Source organism: Hypanus sabinus, chromosome 22, assembly GCF_030144855.1.
Source record: "Hypanus sabinus isolate sHypSab1 chromosome 22, sHypSab1.hap1, whole genome shotgun sequence".
In the NCBI taxonomy this organism is placed as follows: Eukaryota; Metazoa; Chordata; class Chondrichthyes; order Myliobatiformes; family Dasyatidae; genus Hypanus; species Hypanus sabinus.
The window spans coordinates 47,334,282-47,352,627 of NC_082727.1; the positions used below are offsets into that span (position 1 = coordinate 47,334,282).

General features: G+C 35.5%; 1 protein-coding gene across 4 annotated transcripts in view; it reads left to right on the forward strand.

Annotated features, from left to right (window-relative positions):
* ebf3a (EBF transcription factor 3a) overlaps positions 1–15,890 on the forward strand; it is a 124,962-nt gene extending 109,072 nt beyond the window's left edge. For 2 of the 4 annotated variants that reach the window (XM_059947668.1, XM_059947669.1), the window contains exons 12-16: positions 4,100–4,165; positions 6,578–6,755; positions 10,435–10,623; positions 11,028–11,225; positions 12,918–15,890. In XM_059947668.1, coding sequence (XP_059803651.1) covers positions 4,100–4,165; positions 6,578–6,755; positions 10,435–10,623; positions 11,028–11,225; positions 12,918–12,949 — 663 coding nt within the window. In that variant the 3' untranslated portion in view covers positions 12,950–15,890. The remainder of the gene's footprint in view (positions 1–4,099; positions 4,166–6,577; positions 6,756–10,434; positions 10,624–11,027; positions 11,226–12,917) is intronic. The other 2 variants (XM_059947670.1, XM_059947671.1) reach the window with 1 other exon arrangement.
* Positions 15,891–18,346: the final 2,456 nt, after the last annotated feature.

The window sequence follows — 18,346 nt, forward strand, 5'->3', positions numbered from 1 at the left end:
CTTGTTTTCTTTTCATTTTCAGAAACTTGATTTGGTTTAATCTTTTGTTGACAAAGCTTTTGTCATAAGTCCATGTCTTAGCTGGCTAACAAATGAAGGCCACACATTAATATTGAAAGCATTCTCATTTAATTTCCAAAGGAGAAGTGTTAGTGTCTACACATGCAGTGAACTCAAATCAAAATATTTTCATCTTCATGTACAGCATGAAAGATAAGCAAAATTTACAATTTTCATCCTTTGATGCAATTTTTAATAAAAAACATTTATCATCTGTTTATCAAACATAAAATCCCTGACTATGGTTATAGCTAATCAGTTTATTGTGAATTTCTACTAGTAAATACCAAGGGCACATTTGAAGCTTAATATAAATAGCAAGTCCTTTTTTGGGGGGGGGGAAAACTGCTTTGACTTTCCAGCAGTTCAATATTTGGCTCACAGCAGTGGGTTGTAGCATCGGTCATTGCTATAAAAATTCAAGTATTTGACTTCTATGCTGCTTAAAATTTTGTAGTGGTAATGTTAGGGGGAAAAAGTTAGATCTTTCATCTCTTGTTAACTTTACCTACATTTGTTAATTGAAGATAATTTGCATCCTTTAAATGCTGGTGTTTTTGCGTCACACGTCCTGTTTTAGGATTTTACAAAATGCTGTGTCACTGATAAAAGACAAAGGAATAAAGTATTCTTCTTTAGAGTATAAAGCATGAAGCAAGATTTAGCATGTGCATTTTTTTCACAGGCTTAGAACATGACAGGCCAGTTAGCGTACACCCACAAGTGCTGCATTACTTAGCTCTTTTAATTCAGGTGAAACAGTATTGTTCAGGCTTCACACAAAACGATCACTGGATAAGATGAAATCTAGCAGTTTCAATAAACAACATAAATATTTGATTTTGTTCTAATGGACCCAAATGTGGAGTTCAGCGGCATGTAAATTAAACTGCCAAGCGATTCATCATTGTTAAGCCAGCCGTCTGAGGTTGGTTTGCCAGGGTCATAGCAGCTTCCAAGTAAAATAGCAATTGGCCCCAACGTATATTTTAAATCAAACAAGAACAGGAATAAAAAAAAATCACCATAGAGCATTACAAACAGTGTAAAATAACAGAAATAAAAGATGTAGCTCTAAGAATGCGAATTGTATATCTCGCTGAAGCTGAGCAGTGGAGAGGGCTCCTTCCACCATGACTTCACCCTGGAGTTGATAATATTACCACAGTATTGATTTTTTTTCAGCAATTTTTTTGAAGATCCGTAATGCACGTGGTCTGACGGATAATTGTACTGCGACAGAAAGCCAATACTTTCTGCATGTATTGCTTTGGACATACACTAATAATGTTGCTATAGTGACAAGAAGTTGGGCTGAATTGAAGTTTACCTCCTAATTTTAGACAACATCAAAAATGAGCTGACTGACCCTATGGGAGTGGCACAAATAGGCAAATGTTATACACAAATCCAATGAAAACAAAGCAATAAGAAAAGGCATTCAAGTGCTAAAAACAAAGATTGAAAGGTAAAGCTTTTAAGTGAACAGAGACAGAAGAATTCTCATTCTTCTTAAGGCTTGTTTTAAGATTGCATAATTTAGCTCTACAATATATAATATTTTAACAAGCAGAAGATAGAAAAATAAATTATGTATTCTGGTCTGCCTTGACAAATTATATTTAATCTAAAGTGAGTAAGCAAAGGATGGTTTTTCCAGCATAATTAATTGCACGCATTTCATCTTTTCCCCCTATTTCTAGCGGCAAACACAAGTCTATTATGTTTTCCTTTGTCTAATATACAAAAATTTATTTGGAATGCATCCATGTTGAGCAATTACCCAAGCATTAAAATTCATCTTCGTTCCTTGCGTTTTTGAAGTAGCTACATCTAATGGTTCTACACTCTTCATTGTATTCATAACCCGAGGCAAGAACTAACAGAATAATTGCTTTACAGTTTTATAATGACATTAGCACCTGCAGCAACATCACCTTGGTTACCTTTTCTAACTGTGATGATATATGCTATTCTAGGTGATCGGGCATGTGAATAATCATGTATATTCGAACTGTTTCAGACCAGAGTACAAGTATGAATACTGGCAATAATAAAATTGTACACTCATTGTGAAACAACTGCTGAAATCATCTGAGGTTTAATAGTTTCCATTTAACTTGAAGTCTGTTATGTCCTATTGAAAAGCAGCCAATTACACTTATGGCTAAGGTTTAGAAATTTCCATTGAAATGCTTTTCAGCCACCATTCCCCACTAATCGTATTCACAGCATGAGGCTGTGTATATCAGCTCGGCACACTGTTGCAAAACAAACTTGTTCAGAATATCCTTGACTGATTGGGTTCCACTTTTTGTCTCTCTGTAATATTACTAGACCTCCTCTCAAGAGCAGAGCTGGAAGTAGAGTTCATTAGTTAAGATACTATCCAGTAATAGGCAGATTAGTGATGAGAGCTCACATCATTTCCTAAACTATCCTTATGTTCCAGTTGCAAAGTAGCATATGGACAAGTAGGTGTAGGATATTTTCTGGGAATGAAAAATAGCTGGTAAATGCACCCATCTTAATTGCTTTAATCGTTGCTTAAAATTGAAAAGCATGTAAAAATCTTGCAATATGATAGGAGAGATTATGAGTAATTATTAACACCTCTGAAAAACACTTTATCTTGCTCAGAGAGAGCTGCTCTTGCTGATGAAACCTGATTAAGACAGCTGTGCCTTTCATTGATTGTACCTGCTTCATGACAAGTATAATTCTTTATTTGTATGCAAACTAGATGCATGCAACATCAAGCATAGACACCAATTTCAGAGGTAAATGCCCATTGTACGAGCCATCCAACCGGTAACTTTCTATATTAAATGCTGTTCCTATAAACGTATGGCATGCGCAAGAAGTGATGCCTACAGTGATTAATCTTGATAAATAAAGGATGGGTCCGTTCTTTGAGATGAAAGACACTTTGAGCCATGGTTAGTGCTACAAACACACATATTTTCCTTTGAAATGCTAGTTTAAATTTGATGGTAGAAGGCACTCACCATATTATTTTTGGCTGCAAACAGCTGAAGTCTATTTACATGAAAAGGTTAAAAGAATGCATTAATTTTAACCTTTTGCAAACTATTGCAAAGTATCAGCACCAGAGACAGCTCCTGCACTACTTCACAGGAGGTCAATTTTTGTCTTTTCTCTACTGATGTGAGCCTTTAATTAGAAAACCCATCATTTGGTCATGGCAGTGTGTTTTTCAAAGAACAGCAAATTTGTAAAATTGTACATGGCATGTTTTCTTCATTAATAGAGTTAAATTGTGAATTAGTCCATGCAACTGTAAAACTAAAAAGAGGAATTCAGACAGGGATAAGACAAAATTCAGTTCATCCATACCCTCAGGCATAAGTACTCTACAATCTCTGGATGTGAAGTCATTTATGAAGTCCTTTACAACATGCAGTCAAAGAGGTTAATTGAAAAATTTCTTAATGTCATTATGAAAGAACTAGATTAACCTAAGTTAATTCACTTCATTGTTCAGAATAAAGAGGAATAAGCATTGAACCCTCTTGCAAATTTGGGGCATGAATTAGGGGTGAGATGGTGTCTTTGAAGACACAGCCAGTTTAATTAAGATATGGAAAATTGCTCATTGTTCTTCGCTACTAAAGTCCGAGGAATTAGCAGCCAGAAGTGGTGCCTGTACCTTTCATATCTACTATGTGTTTGTTTGTTAAATACCCACAAGGCTACATCATTAAAACTCAGGCTTACCTTTCTTTAATTCAGCATCTTAGCTAGAGACGAAAGCATGTATTAAGAGGTAGTCTTATGGAGATCTGTGTTCACAAAATAGCTACATTAATGAATTTGAACAGCTTTATTTACAGTTCTCGATTTGAAGTCGTTTGCCTGATTTTGTGTGTGTGTGTGTGTGTGTGTGTGTGTGTGTGTGTGTGTGTGTGTGTGTGTGTTTGCCTGTGTATCTTTCCATTGGACTTGCAGAGACAAATTCAAACTGTTGCTGTATTATGCATTCACTGACTGATTTTATTCAATATTTAACTCACTGCAGGAAGTATTACTGAAGAGAGCAGCTGATTTAGTAGAGGCCCTATATGGAATGCCACACAACAACCAGGTATGTTAAGAATAACTAACGTGTAGCAAATGAATGAATAATTCAGCATGTTATATCAAATAATATAACTAAACAATTATTACAAAACATGGCATCAAAGTGAGGCTTTAATAGTTTATTAACAGTATCTGATATCTTGATACGATACATATGAAAAATGTACCATAAGAGATGTGTGGAAGCCTGATCTTGTTTTTATAGATGCATATGGAATTGATTGTACAAAATTACACCCCAAAGCAAAACTATTTAGTTGCTAGAAAATAAATGGAACCCACAGTTTACTATTCAGTGCTGGCTGAAGGGATATGGCAGTGCACAAGTGCTACAATTACTTTGTTAACAGCTGGGTGATATGGAGGTCAAGCAGTAATGGCCCAGACCCTCTGCCTCAAGATAGTGCCCTGACTTTCATCATGCCTTTTTGTATTAACAAGGCGACTAAGATTAGCTTACCTTAAAAGGCCAGAAAATCCTGGACTCCAGCAGCATGTCCTGAGCCTCTGGAAAAGCGTTGACTGGTGCTCCTGAAGTACTACCTAAGAAGTGCCAATGCTCTTCTGCACAGTCTGCTTCACTGCAGCCCTCAACTCCAAACACAAACTTGGCCGGTTATACAAAGCTGTGAGCCTTTTTAAATATCTCAAAGCTACTGACATTCCAAGACGTTCTAATACTTTTAAAGGTGAATGGAATAGCTGAAGGGAATTAAACAGTTAAATTGTACAGAAAATTGTAATAAAATAATAAATCATTTCAAAAATATTAAACTAAGCCAAATTGATTGAAAAATAATCTTCCTTTCCTTTCATTTCATTTGCTGCAGCCCGGGAAACCCCATTGAAATCAATGGGGTCAAGGATCCTGTGTCAGGTCTAACCTAGACCAGGATCCAAGGGCTGATTCCCCAGCGGAAATTGAACTCAGTTGCTGGACTCCATGGAGAGCAAACTGTCAGTTTTGGCGTTTTAAATCTGTCATTAAGCCTACACTTCCCTACACACGTGTGGAATTCTTGGGCTTGATTTTGTTTACCAGCAAAATCCAGCCCAAGGAAATTTCACCATGCATGTTATATATTGTATATTGAAATCTTGCAGCTTGCTTGTTATTGAAAGAAAGTCTTGCTTTTACATTGCCTTCTTTGTCCCCGTCAGGACATTCTGAACTGTACATCTGAAGTGAAGCGAAGTGAAGTTATAATGTAAAAAATGCAATAGCCACATTGCCATAGCAGGTTCTGACCAATAGCAATGTTATGATCACCACATTATCTCTTTTTTGATTAATGCTGACTGAGGCTATATGGACTAGAAAATCAAATAAGACATTCTACATTTTTGAAAATATATCTTGGAAATTTTATGTCCAAATGACATAGCAGGTTATTTGAATACTGACATTTCCAACAGTGCAACCCTTGGTACTGCATTATGTTCAGATGACTAGAATGAGCGTTGAAACTCAGTCTCATAAGCAAAAGTACTTTCACCTAAAAGTCCAAGAACAAACTTCCACACTAGTGGATGTTTGAGGGATTCCACCCCCCCCCCAAATTGTTTAATAGGTAAAGGAAATCACAAGTATTCATCATTTATCTGTAAGTTAAAACTTAACTTATTCACATAAACAGAGAGAGAGAGAGAGAGAGAGAGAGAGAGAGAGAGATCCTCCTACCTATTTCATATTATTCAACTATGTTGTATTATGGATGTGACATGCAAATTTACTATCTATGCAAGAAATAATTTTTATTTGTATTTAATAGGTGATAGAAATCATTTTGGAAGTAAATTTGTTTATTGAAAAATTCAAAGCAAGAATATAGTTTTGTGTTAGATCAAACTGTAATAATCCTGATTTGACACATGACATAGAAATATAGTCATGTTTCCAAATCATCTTGATGGTTAAATAGCTACATGGTCAGGCTACTAGTTAATATTCTGAGGTCTTTATACAGTAAAGTTTGAGTGTGGATTTGCACTTTTAACTTGGAATTTATTGCCTATTGTTAAACGTTGAAAATATAAATTCTTCAGGCTGCAAGCTTTGGCAAAGAAGAGGATTTTACAGTAATTTATATTGTTTTATATTTTGAACATCAGCTGCTGGGCAGCTTGATGTAATACCTTGCTTTCAGGGCAAAGCTAAACCATTCATTTGTTTCTCGCAGCAAGTTCTTTTTGTCAAGATGACTCACATTTAGAGATTAGTTGTGAGTCCATTCTGAAAGGATATCTCTACGACAGCAGTGAAATACATTCATAATAAACCTTCAGAATGATGCCATGAGATGAGCCATAAATATACAACGTTTTTATCTCTGAAATCTAAGTTGCATAATGTTTCCTTTTGTATTTGGAGTAAGTCACTTTTATGTGTATGTGCAATATTCTATCTAATTTCTAGGAGATAATTCTCAAACGCGCAGCTGATATTGCTGAAGCTCTGTATAGTGTGCCACGTAATCACAACCAGCTTCCTACTCTCGGCAACACCCCAGCTCACAGTGGTATGATGGGAGTTAATTCTTTCAGCAGCCAACTAGCAGTCAATGTGTCAGAGTCATCACAGGGTAATGACCAAGGTATGTTGGTGTTCTGGAGATAAGTTCCTACAGCAACCGTTTCACCTCAGTGTCAACAAGTCCTGCCTTGCATTAACTTTAGACATTTTGGTAATATTTCATAGTCCCTTTACCTAATTGATCTCTTTGCCTGTCATTTAGCAGTCCAACTATAAAACATCCTCAACCCCTGTTACTTTGGCATTGTAGTGAATTACTCTTCCTGAATAAAGTGCCTAAATCAGCTACCATGCTGTTGTTTCAAATACTTGTACATCTGCCATGTTGGAAAATGAGAACCAATCAGTCATTCTGCATAAACTTGAAATGTGTTTGACAGTGTCAATTTATGAATGAACTGCAAGATAAAGAGTAGCAAACAAAATAAAGAAACCTACAGACTTAAATCCCTGCTAGTTCGCAAATCATAATATCTTGCATGGGTTATCAGTGGTTCCTCATGATACACACTCAGCACCTTCTCAGTGATTCAGGAACAGCTTCTTCTCCTCTACCTAATGATTTCTAAATAGACAATGAACCCATGAACACTACCTCACTACTTTTTTATTTTTTTTTGCAATACTTAACTATTTAATATATATATTTGCTGTAGCTCTCAGTTTTTTTCTGTTTATTTATGTACTGCTGCCATAAAGTTAACAATCTCATGACATATGTCAGTGATTTTAAATCTGTTTCTGACAGGAATAAATTCCCTATTAATTTAAGTTTAATGCTTTATATATAGTCTATTGAACAATTTTTTTTGAATGACCTTTAGTGCCAAATTAAACACAAATTTGTGGGTTAACTTAATGTTCTACATAAAATATAAGCTCATTTTTATTCTTCCCGAGGAGTATGTGTGCATCATCTCCAATGCAGTAAATATATTCATATATTTTATGATTTTATGAATGTGTTTATATGGTCATATGAACACACTAAGCTGCAATTTGTTGCAAAGTTCTAGTAGTTACTTAAAGAGTGGCTGGGAATTACCTGTGAATGTGGTGATCCCAGCCTTGGTAGCTACTCAATAAATTAATGTTGCTCTTTAGCAAAAAGTCCTCTACAGAACTGAAAAATCTACCTGGAACATTTGTCCTGCCAGAGGAAAGCAAGTCAGTTTATTTTAGTTGACTTACAATCAAGATGTTTAATCCAACCTAATTAATAACTGTGCGATAATATTTTCCTATTCTGCAATAATTATTTTGGCCAGCAGTAATAATCTGATTTATCTTGTCATACAAATCTCAAAAGTTTAAGAGGAAATGAAAGTTACCTTGAATTTCAAACTGATCAAAACAAACTATACAAGAAATAACACCAATGCAGTATTGCTGCTGCAAATTGAGAAGAGCCCATTCATGAAAGGGACCGTTCGGCAATAATATTGTTAATCAGTTGTGATGATTTAATTTTACTTGGTCAGGTTGCTAAGTATCATCTAAAGTGTAAGTTAATTGCTCATTTGTTTTTGTTATGTTAGAACATTAACGGTGTGTTTTTAATAGTTTTGATTTTCACCCATTCACATTTTGTGGTGGACATCAGCAAGGATGTTTCATGCCTCAGGTATAGGATGTCACGAAGAATAAACAGTTAACCAAAGCAAGCTTACCTACTAATAATCTGCAATGACAACCAGAAAATAGCTATATATATAATGTTAACTAAATGTTTTGTATTGTTTGTTGCAAGATAACATACTTAAGTGAGACATGCTTGAGGTGGAATTTTAAAGGTTATGTGAATGTAATAAAGATGCTCCTTGTTGCTGGACGTGCCATTTTGAGATACTTCAAATACTAAAAGTTCATTCTTCTTACTGCTTCAGATGGTGACTCAGGATTGTTGATAATTACTGGTACAACTGAATGTGAGAGTGGCTGACAGCATATGATTGAAAAACTCTTTTATATGCCCTATCGTTGAGTGAAAGGGAAATGTGCTGCTTATCAGATAGCCACTGCACAACAGAAGGCAGCAGCCAATCAACTTGATATTTTAATACAGCATTTATTTGTAGCTCCTCAAAAGAAGAAAAGTGACTTGCATTTAAACAGAGCTATTCATAGCCTTGGGATGTCCCAAAACACTTTACGGCAATGATGTACTTTTGAAGTACAGCCACTGTTCAAATGTAGAAAACACAGCAGCTAATTTAAACACAGCCAGCTTCCTAAAAAAAAAATAGTGTAATGACCTGTTGGTCTGCTTTAGTGATGTTGATCGAGGGATAAGTATTGCCCAGCACACCAGAATAGCTGGTGTAATATAAAGCCATTGGATTTTCCTTACTTTCACCTGAGAGAACATTCTAGGCCCTGGGTTAATGTTTATATGAAAGCAGGAGCTTATTATAGTATAGCATTCTTGCAGTATTGAATTATACATTAGAAGAGAAGGTCTTGTATAGCCACTCAAACATGCTTAACCATTCAGCAAGGTTGTGACTGATCTGATCAATGTTCTTGACACCTCTATCCTGGCTGACCTCCATAAACCCATGATTCCCCGTTCCACTCTTGAATATGCACAATAATTCAATATCTACTGCTATTTGGAGTATAACATTTCAAAGATTTACTTCTCCCTGTATGAAGAACTTTTCTTTTTCTGTCTTAAATGGGAAACTTACTATGAGGCTATGCCTCTTAGTTCTGGAATCCCCCACCAGCATAAGCATTCACTTAGAATCCACCCAACAATCTTTTTCAGAACCTTAAATGTTTCAAGTAGATCATCTCGCCTCTTAAATGACCAAAACATTACATCTAATCTGCTTCATTTTCCAAATAAGACAACTGTCTATTCCCAGGAATGCATCTGCACTGAAACGCCTGTGTGTTGGAGGAACTCAGCGGGTTGAGTCGTATCTGGTGTGGGGAAAGGAGCCGTTATCATTTTGGTTTGAGACCTTGCATCAAGACTAATGCAGAGTACTGACCCAAAGTGCCAACACTTCCTTTCCCCCCACCCCACTCCCAAATCACTCATGCTTCTCGATTCATTCAGTTCCTCCAGCTGATTGTTTGTTGCTCTGATTCCAGTATCTATAGCAGGGTTTCCACAGACCCCTCGGTTAATGGTAGGGGTCCATGGTATAAAAAAGGTTGTGAGCCCCAGTTCTACAGTCTCTTGTGTCTCTGGTTTTCGAACTTGAACTCACAAACTACTGACTCTGAGGCAAGAATGGGAAATGTTTCTAAATGCAACTTTATCCAAACTAACTCTGGAGGTATCACATTGGGACATGCAGGCTTAGGAGTTCACCACCAATTTGTTAGTGCTGAATATCCTGTATAGTAGTGTCAGTGGACTATACCTCTTCTCCAGAATTCTCTCCATTGACTTTAATAGAATAAGTATTGGTAGTGAAGTAGAATGTATTGATGCTACCACATACTGAACCTAGCACGAGCATTGAATGATGAATTTCCAGTCAGCTAGCTTGAAATATTTTTCACCAAAATATCAGATTTTAAGACAATAGTCGTTTTTTAGCCATCAATTGTACCACTGAATCTCTCGGAGCAGTTCTTGCAGCTAAATTACCTTCAAGAACAAAATTAATCTTCCAGCAGATTTCCTTTAACTTTTGGCAAAGCATAATAATATTTAGAAAAGCAGTGCAAAGATTTCTGAAAGAGCCTTTCGAGTATTACAATGTAAACTTTTGCTTTTATAGTAGGGTACAGCCGCAACACAAGTAGTGTTTCCCCGCGTGGCTACGTTCCCAGCAGCACCCCTCAGCAGTCCAATTATAACACAGTCAGCAACAGCATGAATGGATATGGTAATGCAGCAATGACCAACCTGGGGGTACCAGGCTCTCCTGGATTTCTGAACGGTTCATCAGCCAACTCTCCCTATGGCAGTAAGTGTCTGCTTTGCTAGTACAATATAAGCAGCGGCTCCATGTGCAGTTTTATCTTGAATAAATGCTTGCATTATTTTTTTTTGTGAGTTATCAGCTGCTGGATAAAAGGAGGGGTGACTCTGGAGGCTGGACATAAATAACTAATAAATTCAGACTTCAATGAGCATTAGGTATCTGGGTTCCAAGCCAAAACTGATCGAAAGTACATTTGCTATGTATATATATGACAAACAGTCCATCAGAGAAGAGTTTGCCTATTATCCAGAGAGTGGCCTAGCTGGGACATTTTATTTCTAAATTTTTGTAATATATCTAAAATTGTTTTAAAGGCCTTCTCTACTACGCCTTGTGTACAGTGCAAACCGAAGTCTCAGCCTGATTTTTTTTTTGCTTTGTTGCAGTAGTGCCGTCAAGCCCTACCATGGCAGCCTCTTCGGTCACCCTCCCTTCAAACTGTAGCAGTACACACGGCATTTTCTCATTCTCACCTGCCAATGTCATCTCTGCAGTGAAACAAAAGAGTGCATTTGCTCCTGTTGTCAGGCCTCAAGCCTCTCCTCCACCATCTTGCACCAGTGCAAATGGAAATGGACTTCAAGGTGAGCTGGTATCCTTCATTTCCTGATCCACCTTCAGGCATGCTCATCCCATACAATAATACACATTAAAATTCACAACATCTTCCCCACAGCGGAAACCAAAAACAAATATATTGCAATTGTATAGTTTGCACTGGCTAATCAATTACCTAATTAAGCCAGTAATGCACAAAACAAGTTGAAGCCAGACCTTGGCCAGATGCACTTTGTTTTGTAATCAGAGTGTGTGCTTCTATAGTCCTTGTCAACGTTTCAGCTTTCTTTGTTTCATCTTTAAGCATGCGATGGAGCTTTATTGAAATGCTTTGGTGTTCCTGACACTATATTTGTACCCTTTAGGAAAGATTTTGAAATAATATAATTTGGAGAATTTCACAGCGTTCATTGCGACTTTGATTTTACTTCGTGTGTTTACACGGTAGACGAGAGCAATGCTTCAAAATGCAATTAGACGTGACCTCAAAGTTCTGCGCAGACTAGAAGCTGCAGTACATGTTATCCAATAGATAAAATAACTTCTGTATCAGTAATACTTTATCTGTAGGTTAATTTGATATTATTCCAGATCTGCAATTTGCCTTCCGTGTGTCCAGTTTTGATGTTTAATTCATTAAGTCAAGTTTGAGTAGAGTCTTACTATAACAACTACTTTTGAATATCTGAAATGCCATTTGGAAAAAAAGTACTGTATAAATACATAGATCAGATTATCAATGTATACAAATTTAATATAATTTCCTTTCAAATTATTTGCTCATGGTCTTTGGAATTTCTAAAGAAACCCAGAATTATTATTTCAACACTTCAGTAAAATAACAACAATTTTTGTTGGAAAATGTAGAATAATTAAAAAAAATTCATGAATATTTACAGCCCCATAAACACCATTTAAACCTTTGTTGACTTGTTTACTAAGTGTCTGACTTCTATACCTCATCATGGCAACTAAATATGTATGTAATACTCTTGGTTATGAATGCATTTTCTATGAATGGTCTTGGTCATCTGTGACATAGATTGTTTGCAGGCGAAGAGCAAAGATAGAAATTGAACAATTCAGAGTAGTTAAGAAATCTAAGAGCTATGTGCTTAGTGTAAAATGGTTTGAGGTACTGGAGACTTTTGATCTTAAACAGCCGTTGGCTTAGAACCACAGTTGTTATGATAAAATGCAATTAACAGAAAGCAAAAATTGAGGTCCCCTGCTAAAGTCAAAGTGCTGCAAGAAAAGAGGCAAGGTTGCTAAGATTTCAATTTAAGGAACCTGAGAAGTGTCTGGTCCTTGACTACTGAGTGAGTTGGTCCTGTCTGACGTTACCAGAACTGACCATGTTGTTTCTCACCTGTCAGCAGAGGAAATCTCCAGGGAGTCTGGACCACTGTATGCCATTAACAAAACGCTAAGAGAAATATCACACATGTGGTAGGCAGTATGCTGTTCACCTAAAATGTCAGATTGCTCCTCTTTTAAAAGTGAAGTCTTTGTAGGCTGTCTTGTTAAAAAGCACATTTCAGATTTTTTATCCTGGACCTGCATGAGCCATACTAAACAGCTGCAGACAGGAATGCTCAGTCCAATCCAGTAACTTGTTCCTACAGCTAGCATTTTGGAGTTTAATTACATTATATAAGAGCTAATATCATTTATACACAAACAACTTGCCAATAGTATTTCATTTTCTTCTATTTTAGGTATGTCTGGGCTCGTAGTCCCTCCAATGTAAGACCACATTTGTTTACCTAGAGCAACACCAAGAATCTGAGGATGAACTTCAGGGGACGTTCATTACATCTGAAGATGCTGTTAGAAAATTATGAGCAACATTGAAAACAAAAATGACCAGATCCTTCTACTGTTAAGAACAAAATAAAAACATTATTATTGAATTTACTCAAACCATTAGGAAATGATCTGCAAGCAACCTAATTCTTCATGAACAATTTCATTTTATTAACAGAACTTCCTCATATTTTCACATTTCTCTATCTTGAAGAAACAAAAAAAAGCAATGCCTATTTTGTATAAAGTTTCAGATGACGTCTTGGCTATGTCTAGTTCTTGCTATGTGTTGGGAGAAACGTTGTGGACGCACCATTTTGATTATCATGAAACACGGTTGAAATATTCCTCAAGCAGAACATTTTTCAGTACTATATTTAGATTCACAATGGTTGTGTATCTCTATAATGTGAAATAATTTTTCTGGGGTGGGTGAGGAAGGGGCCAAGGAGGTATAAGCCATTGAACTGGAAGGAGAAGATTAAATGTATGATTTAAGACACGGGGACCTACGGAGGGCTAGGGGAAAGTTATCATGCTTAAATTCATCTTAAAAAAATCCTGAAATTTGTAACTTATTGTAGTTAGAAATTGTAACTTTGATATTGCAAAAATTCTTCTCTTGCCTTCAACAAGCACACTGACAGAGATACAAAAGCTACTGTCTGTTGGTAAAGACTATACTTCCACTGCTAGAGCTTCCTGTTAAACAAGTGTGATCTGCAATGTTTTTTCAACTTTTGCTAGCACTGTATACTATTGCATTCTTAGGCTACTGTGAAGTCTATGTTCCTTGTACCAGAAAGTTGTCCTTTGACTTCTAGATCCTTCTCCCTAATGTGTTTTGTATGTGGTTATAAAATATTGTAGAATTTTGTGATTTTGCCAAAGTTGTAGCTAAATATTTATACACTTGTCTTGAATTTTTCAGATCCACTTAATATTAAGGAGAGAGGTTTTATTCCTTATGAAGTCTGTAAGGAGTAAAATAAGTCCTAGTCTTCATTGCTACACTTTCTTTCACATAAACACAGTCACTGAACAATTTTTTGTAACATACCAATATAAATATTGTATTTATCTTTGAAATTTTGTATATTGCTTTCCTTCATTTTATTTGATCTTGTATGTATTTGTTTGTCACGGCCAGGTATTGTGATGCCTAAGGAGCATTAAGCCAAGAACATTTGCCTACATCTATTTCATTTTATGAGATTGCTTTGTCCATATGTTTCATTTTTACTAGCGGAATCTGTTGATTTGTTCAGACCTTTCGTCCATTTTTTTTATTTGAGAAAAATCAAATTCATTGTTTATTTTTATATAATTTTTAAGTTATCTGAACAAATAATTTTGAATAAAATTGTTGTTGTATAGTCAAAAGAAATTGTTTGTGCCACATGGCTGTAATGAATAATAGTAGAAAGCGTGCATGTGCAGCAGCCACAGGAGGATGACCCAATTTGTGGTTGTAAATTATTTAGAATGTAATATTCATTTTTAGCTGCCACCCATGAATTTGCCACATAGTAAAAAATGTATTTACTGGAAAAAAAATTTGGAGGCCTAAAGTCAAAATGGAAACTTCAGTTCATCTGGTAAACTGATGTTTGATTAAAAGATTAATAACAATTAAATACAGAAAGACTTCTCTGATGCCTTAACATTGGAGTTCTTGACAGTAACTTTGGTGCCACTCTGTCATTGGTTTACACCACAATTGATAATCATCACTGCAGCTGTCAAGGATGATCTATGGTGTAAAAAGCACAAACTTTGTACAAACACTTACTCTAATCCCCCGCAAGCCTCCACTCTGTTGTACCCGGCAAGTCCTCAGAATGGAAGTATCGTACTGCAGTGTCTGGAAGTGGAAATTTCTTTCCCAATATTTCATGCCTGACAATGCCCAAGCCTGTTTGCAAAGGCAGAAAATAGGGACATCACTTGACCATTTTTGTGCCTTTGCATAGCACTGTGTGATTTGCTAAAGCTGCATGCAAAATACTTTGCAAACTGCAGCAGCTTTGGAGGTTGAGTCGCAATGGGGAACATATATTGTCATTCTGGGCAAAATGCACATTTAGTAACAGTTATTTTGTTTAACTCAAAAGTTAAAAGAATAGTATCACATGTGCTGAATGTGCAACACATTTACTCTGTGATAGCTTCATACATCATATTTACATGGAAATGTCTCAGATTTTTCTCATATCTGAGAATCTTGTTCCAAAAGGAAGTCATGTACATGTGGAAAAAAAAATTGCAAGATTCATCATTACTGCAGTATGGTTTTGTGTTTTAGATTAATTAGTCAATGCACTCATTGCTTCCTTGTCTTCAATCTTAAAGCTTCACTACATGGTAGAAATAACTGTTAAGAAAATTACAGTAAGATTGTTTTATCTGTACATTTTTCAGATATTTAACTGTATAAAAAACTGTTCATTTTACACGATATTTAATTAAAGTATTTCTTGTCTGTGAAGTACTTTTTCAGTAATTTAATATGAGGTCTCAGAATATGTGTTGAAAGATGTGCTTATATAAATATAAGGAAGACCAGCAAAACAGTTGAGGTCATTTTCTAATTATGATTTTTTAAAATATTTTTTCCTTCAAAATGGTTAAATTTCTGCATGTCTCCATGAGCCTTGAGTGTTTTATTTTTTAACAGTACTAATGCTCTGTGCACCTTTTACATGCTTCAGACACAGCTTTAATCTCAATTTTATTTAAATTTCAAAATACAAGTTTCTGTATTCAAGTGCAAATATATTTAGGATATAGATTTGACCTACAGAAGGGACTTTTTGTGATCTCAAAAGCTTGTCTTGTACCTAAAGAAAAATCCAAGTTAGTTCTAATAAAGTTATCAAATAATTACCAAAGTGTGAAGACTATGTTTAGACAGCTTGACATGAAGTTTGGGGCATTTTTAAATACACATAATAAAAGGAGTTAGAAATTAAATACGAAAAGGCTTATTTACAGCTTTAAGCCTATATTCTCACTGTGAAATGGACATTTTTTTAAACAACAGTCTGTTGCCCTCTGGCCTATTTTTTGTTGTTTTTTCTATGATTAATCTGAAAGTGACATCTTCAATGAGGAATTAATTTACTGGTGTAAACTGAAAACTCCAGAAAAAAAGATACACCACCATTCCCTTCAAATACTCAGGACTTTGGCCCTGTCTTACATATTTTGGTTTTCGAGTGGTTGAGGTTTAGCAGTCATAATGTCATTTGGTGCTACAATATTAAGACTGTTAAACCAATAAATAGTAAATTATCCGTATACTTGTAATGAGCAAATTAAACATTTTATGTGTGCTCAGCAATGCCAACATGGAATACTTTGTCAAGTGTGGTGAAGCAAAAGCTGTTTCCTCTTTACGTAATGGGAAAACTGTAATAAAATATATATCAGGCAAATGTCAAAATATTTCATTTGTCAGATCCATCTTGATGTGGACTTTTATAATATCATCCTTTAGATATATTCTTTTTCAGATCAGCTACATTTACATTTCTTTACTTCTCAACATATATCAGAAGATGTGTTTTGACATGTTTTGGCTTTATAGTCTGCTAAAGTATACAGTGTAAATTAGTACTGGCACATGTTGCTCCTTAATTGGTTTTCTCAGGAATAAATATGCATAACTTATTTTAGTAGCTAGTGCATTTGGCTAATGACATACATACACTTTTGTATAAAGATGCACATTTCTATTAGCAATACATTTATTTGGACACAGAAATGCTTTGCAAGTAACTTGCACAATGACAGAAAGAGAACAAAAATTTCAGGGGTTAGCAGAAGTCAACCTTAGCAGGATAATATAACTCCAATCTCCTATCCAAGAACAAAAGAGTGTGTTTATGCATCTGCCACTTACAGTAAAGCAGCCTTTTAAAGTTACCAACCTTTTAAAGATTATTCAAAGCACTTGAAATGGGCTTCAATCTAATGCCTCATTTCATTGCATTAAACAGCCTATTTAATAAAGAATCAATATATTCAAAGGGCAAGGTTATCTTTTGTCTATAAGGGGTGGCATCAGTTTGAACCCTTTATAGTTCAAATGCTGAAAAAGGCATCATGAAATCTATACTCATCAACTAGGTCAACTAGAGCAATAAAAAAGACCTCTGTAAGAATAGCTGCCCTCCTTAATCAAGAATTATAAACCTTATCTGCCTCACTGAGTAGCCACAAATAGTGGGTCGGGAAATGTCAATTTCTCATCAAGGCAACACACCCAAATGATAATTTTCCACAGAATACATACAATTAAGAGGATGTAGATAGGCAGCATCAGTGATTTAGAGCGATCGCTACTTATTATGTCAATGGGAAGCTGAGATCTTGCTGTAAGCAGATAATGACTATTGTTGATACCAAAAGTGTCAATATGCCAAAGAACGATTTCTGAATGTGAGCCCTTGTGCGTTTTTTGACTTTTGCTGATCCCAGGGCTTGATAGCGGTGCATCTGCCAAATGGCATCACATACTGCACCTCACAATTAACAGAGTGAACAAATAGCACAAAGAGTGGAATTTCTTTATATTCTTTGAGACAATTCCCTGTTTTTACCCTTCAAGGATTTCTTTTATCTTTGCAAGAGCTGGCTTTTAATGAAATCTAAACTCATCAGAGGAAATCAAAAACCTCAAATCAGATTACAAATTGATTTTTGGTCGCTTGTCATTAAGCAGTGCATTGCCTTGTGTTCCGTGGCAGAAGTAACTTTGTGTCAACCAACAGTTTAAAACTAACTTGTACATAAAGTAATTAAATAAAGGTCAGGAATAGATTTACATGCTTTTATGGGCATATCAAACTTATAGTGCTTTCTACCAAACTCTCACTGAAATGTTAAAAGTTATGGCATAGCTTATAATGATCACAATTGTTTTTATAATAAGACAGCTTTTCCTATTCACTTTTACCAAATATTCATTTTATAACAATGTCATTCTGGGAAGTTATTGATTGTTTGAAAAGCACATTTAAAATTGTGTAATTATCTTATGATGCAATATTTTTTTCAACCAGAAGTATAAAAAGACCATTTGTTGCTTGAGACTAATGGACATTTCATGTCATATTTGTACATGGCTACTAAATATTCATAACTTCCACATCAATAATGCTTCATAATTGGGATACAGAATAGTTAAAAACCATGCAGTTTCAGCTAATTTAAATTAAAGTTTGCAATGTTAAACAATCGCATAGAATAGGAAATGCTGGAAGAATCTAAAAGCTATTGCAATTAAAATAATGAACCTATCCATTTTGAATGCCCTGCTTGCTTTTATAATAAAATA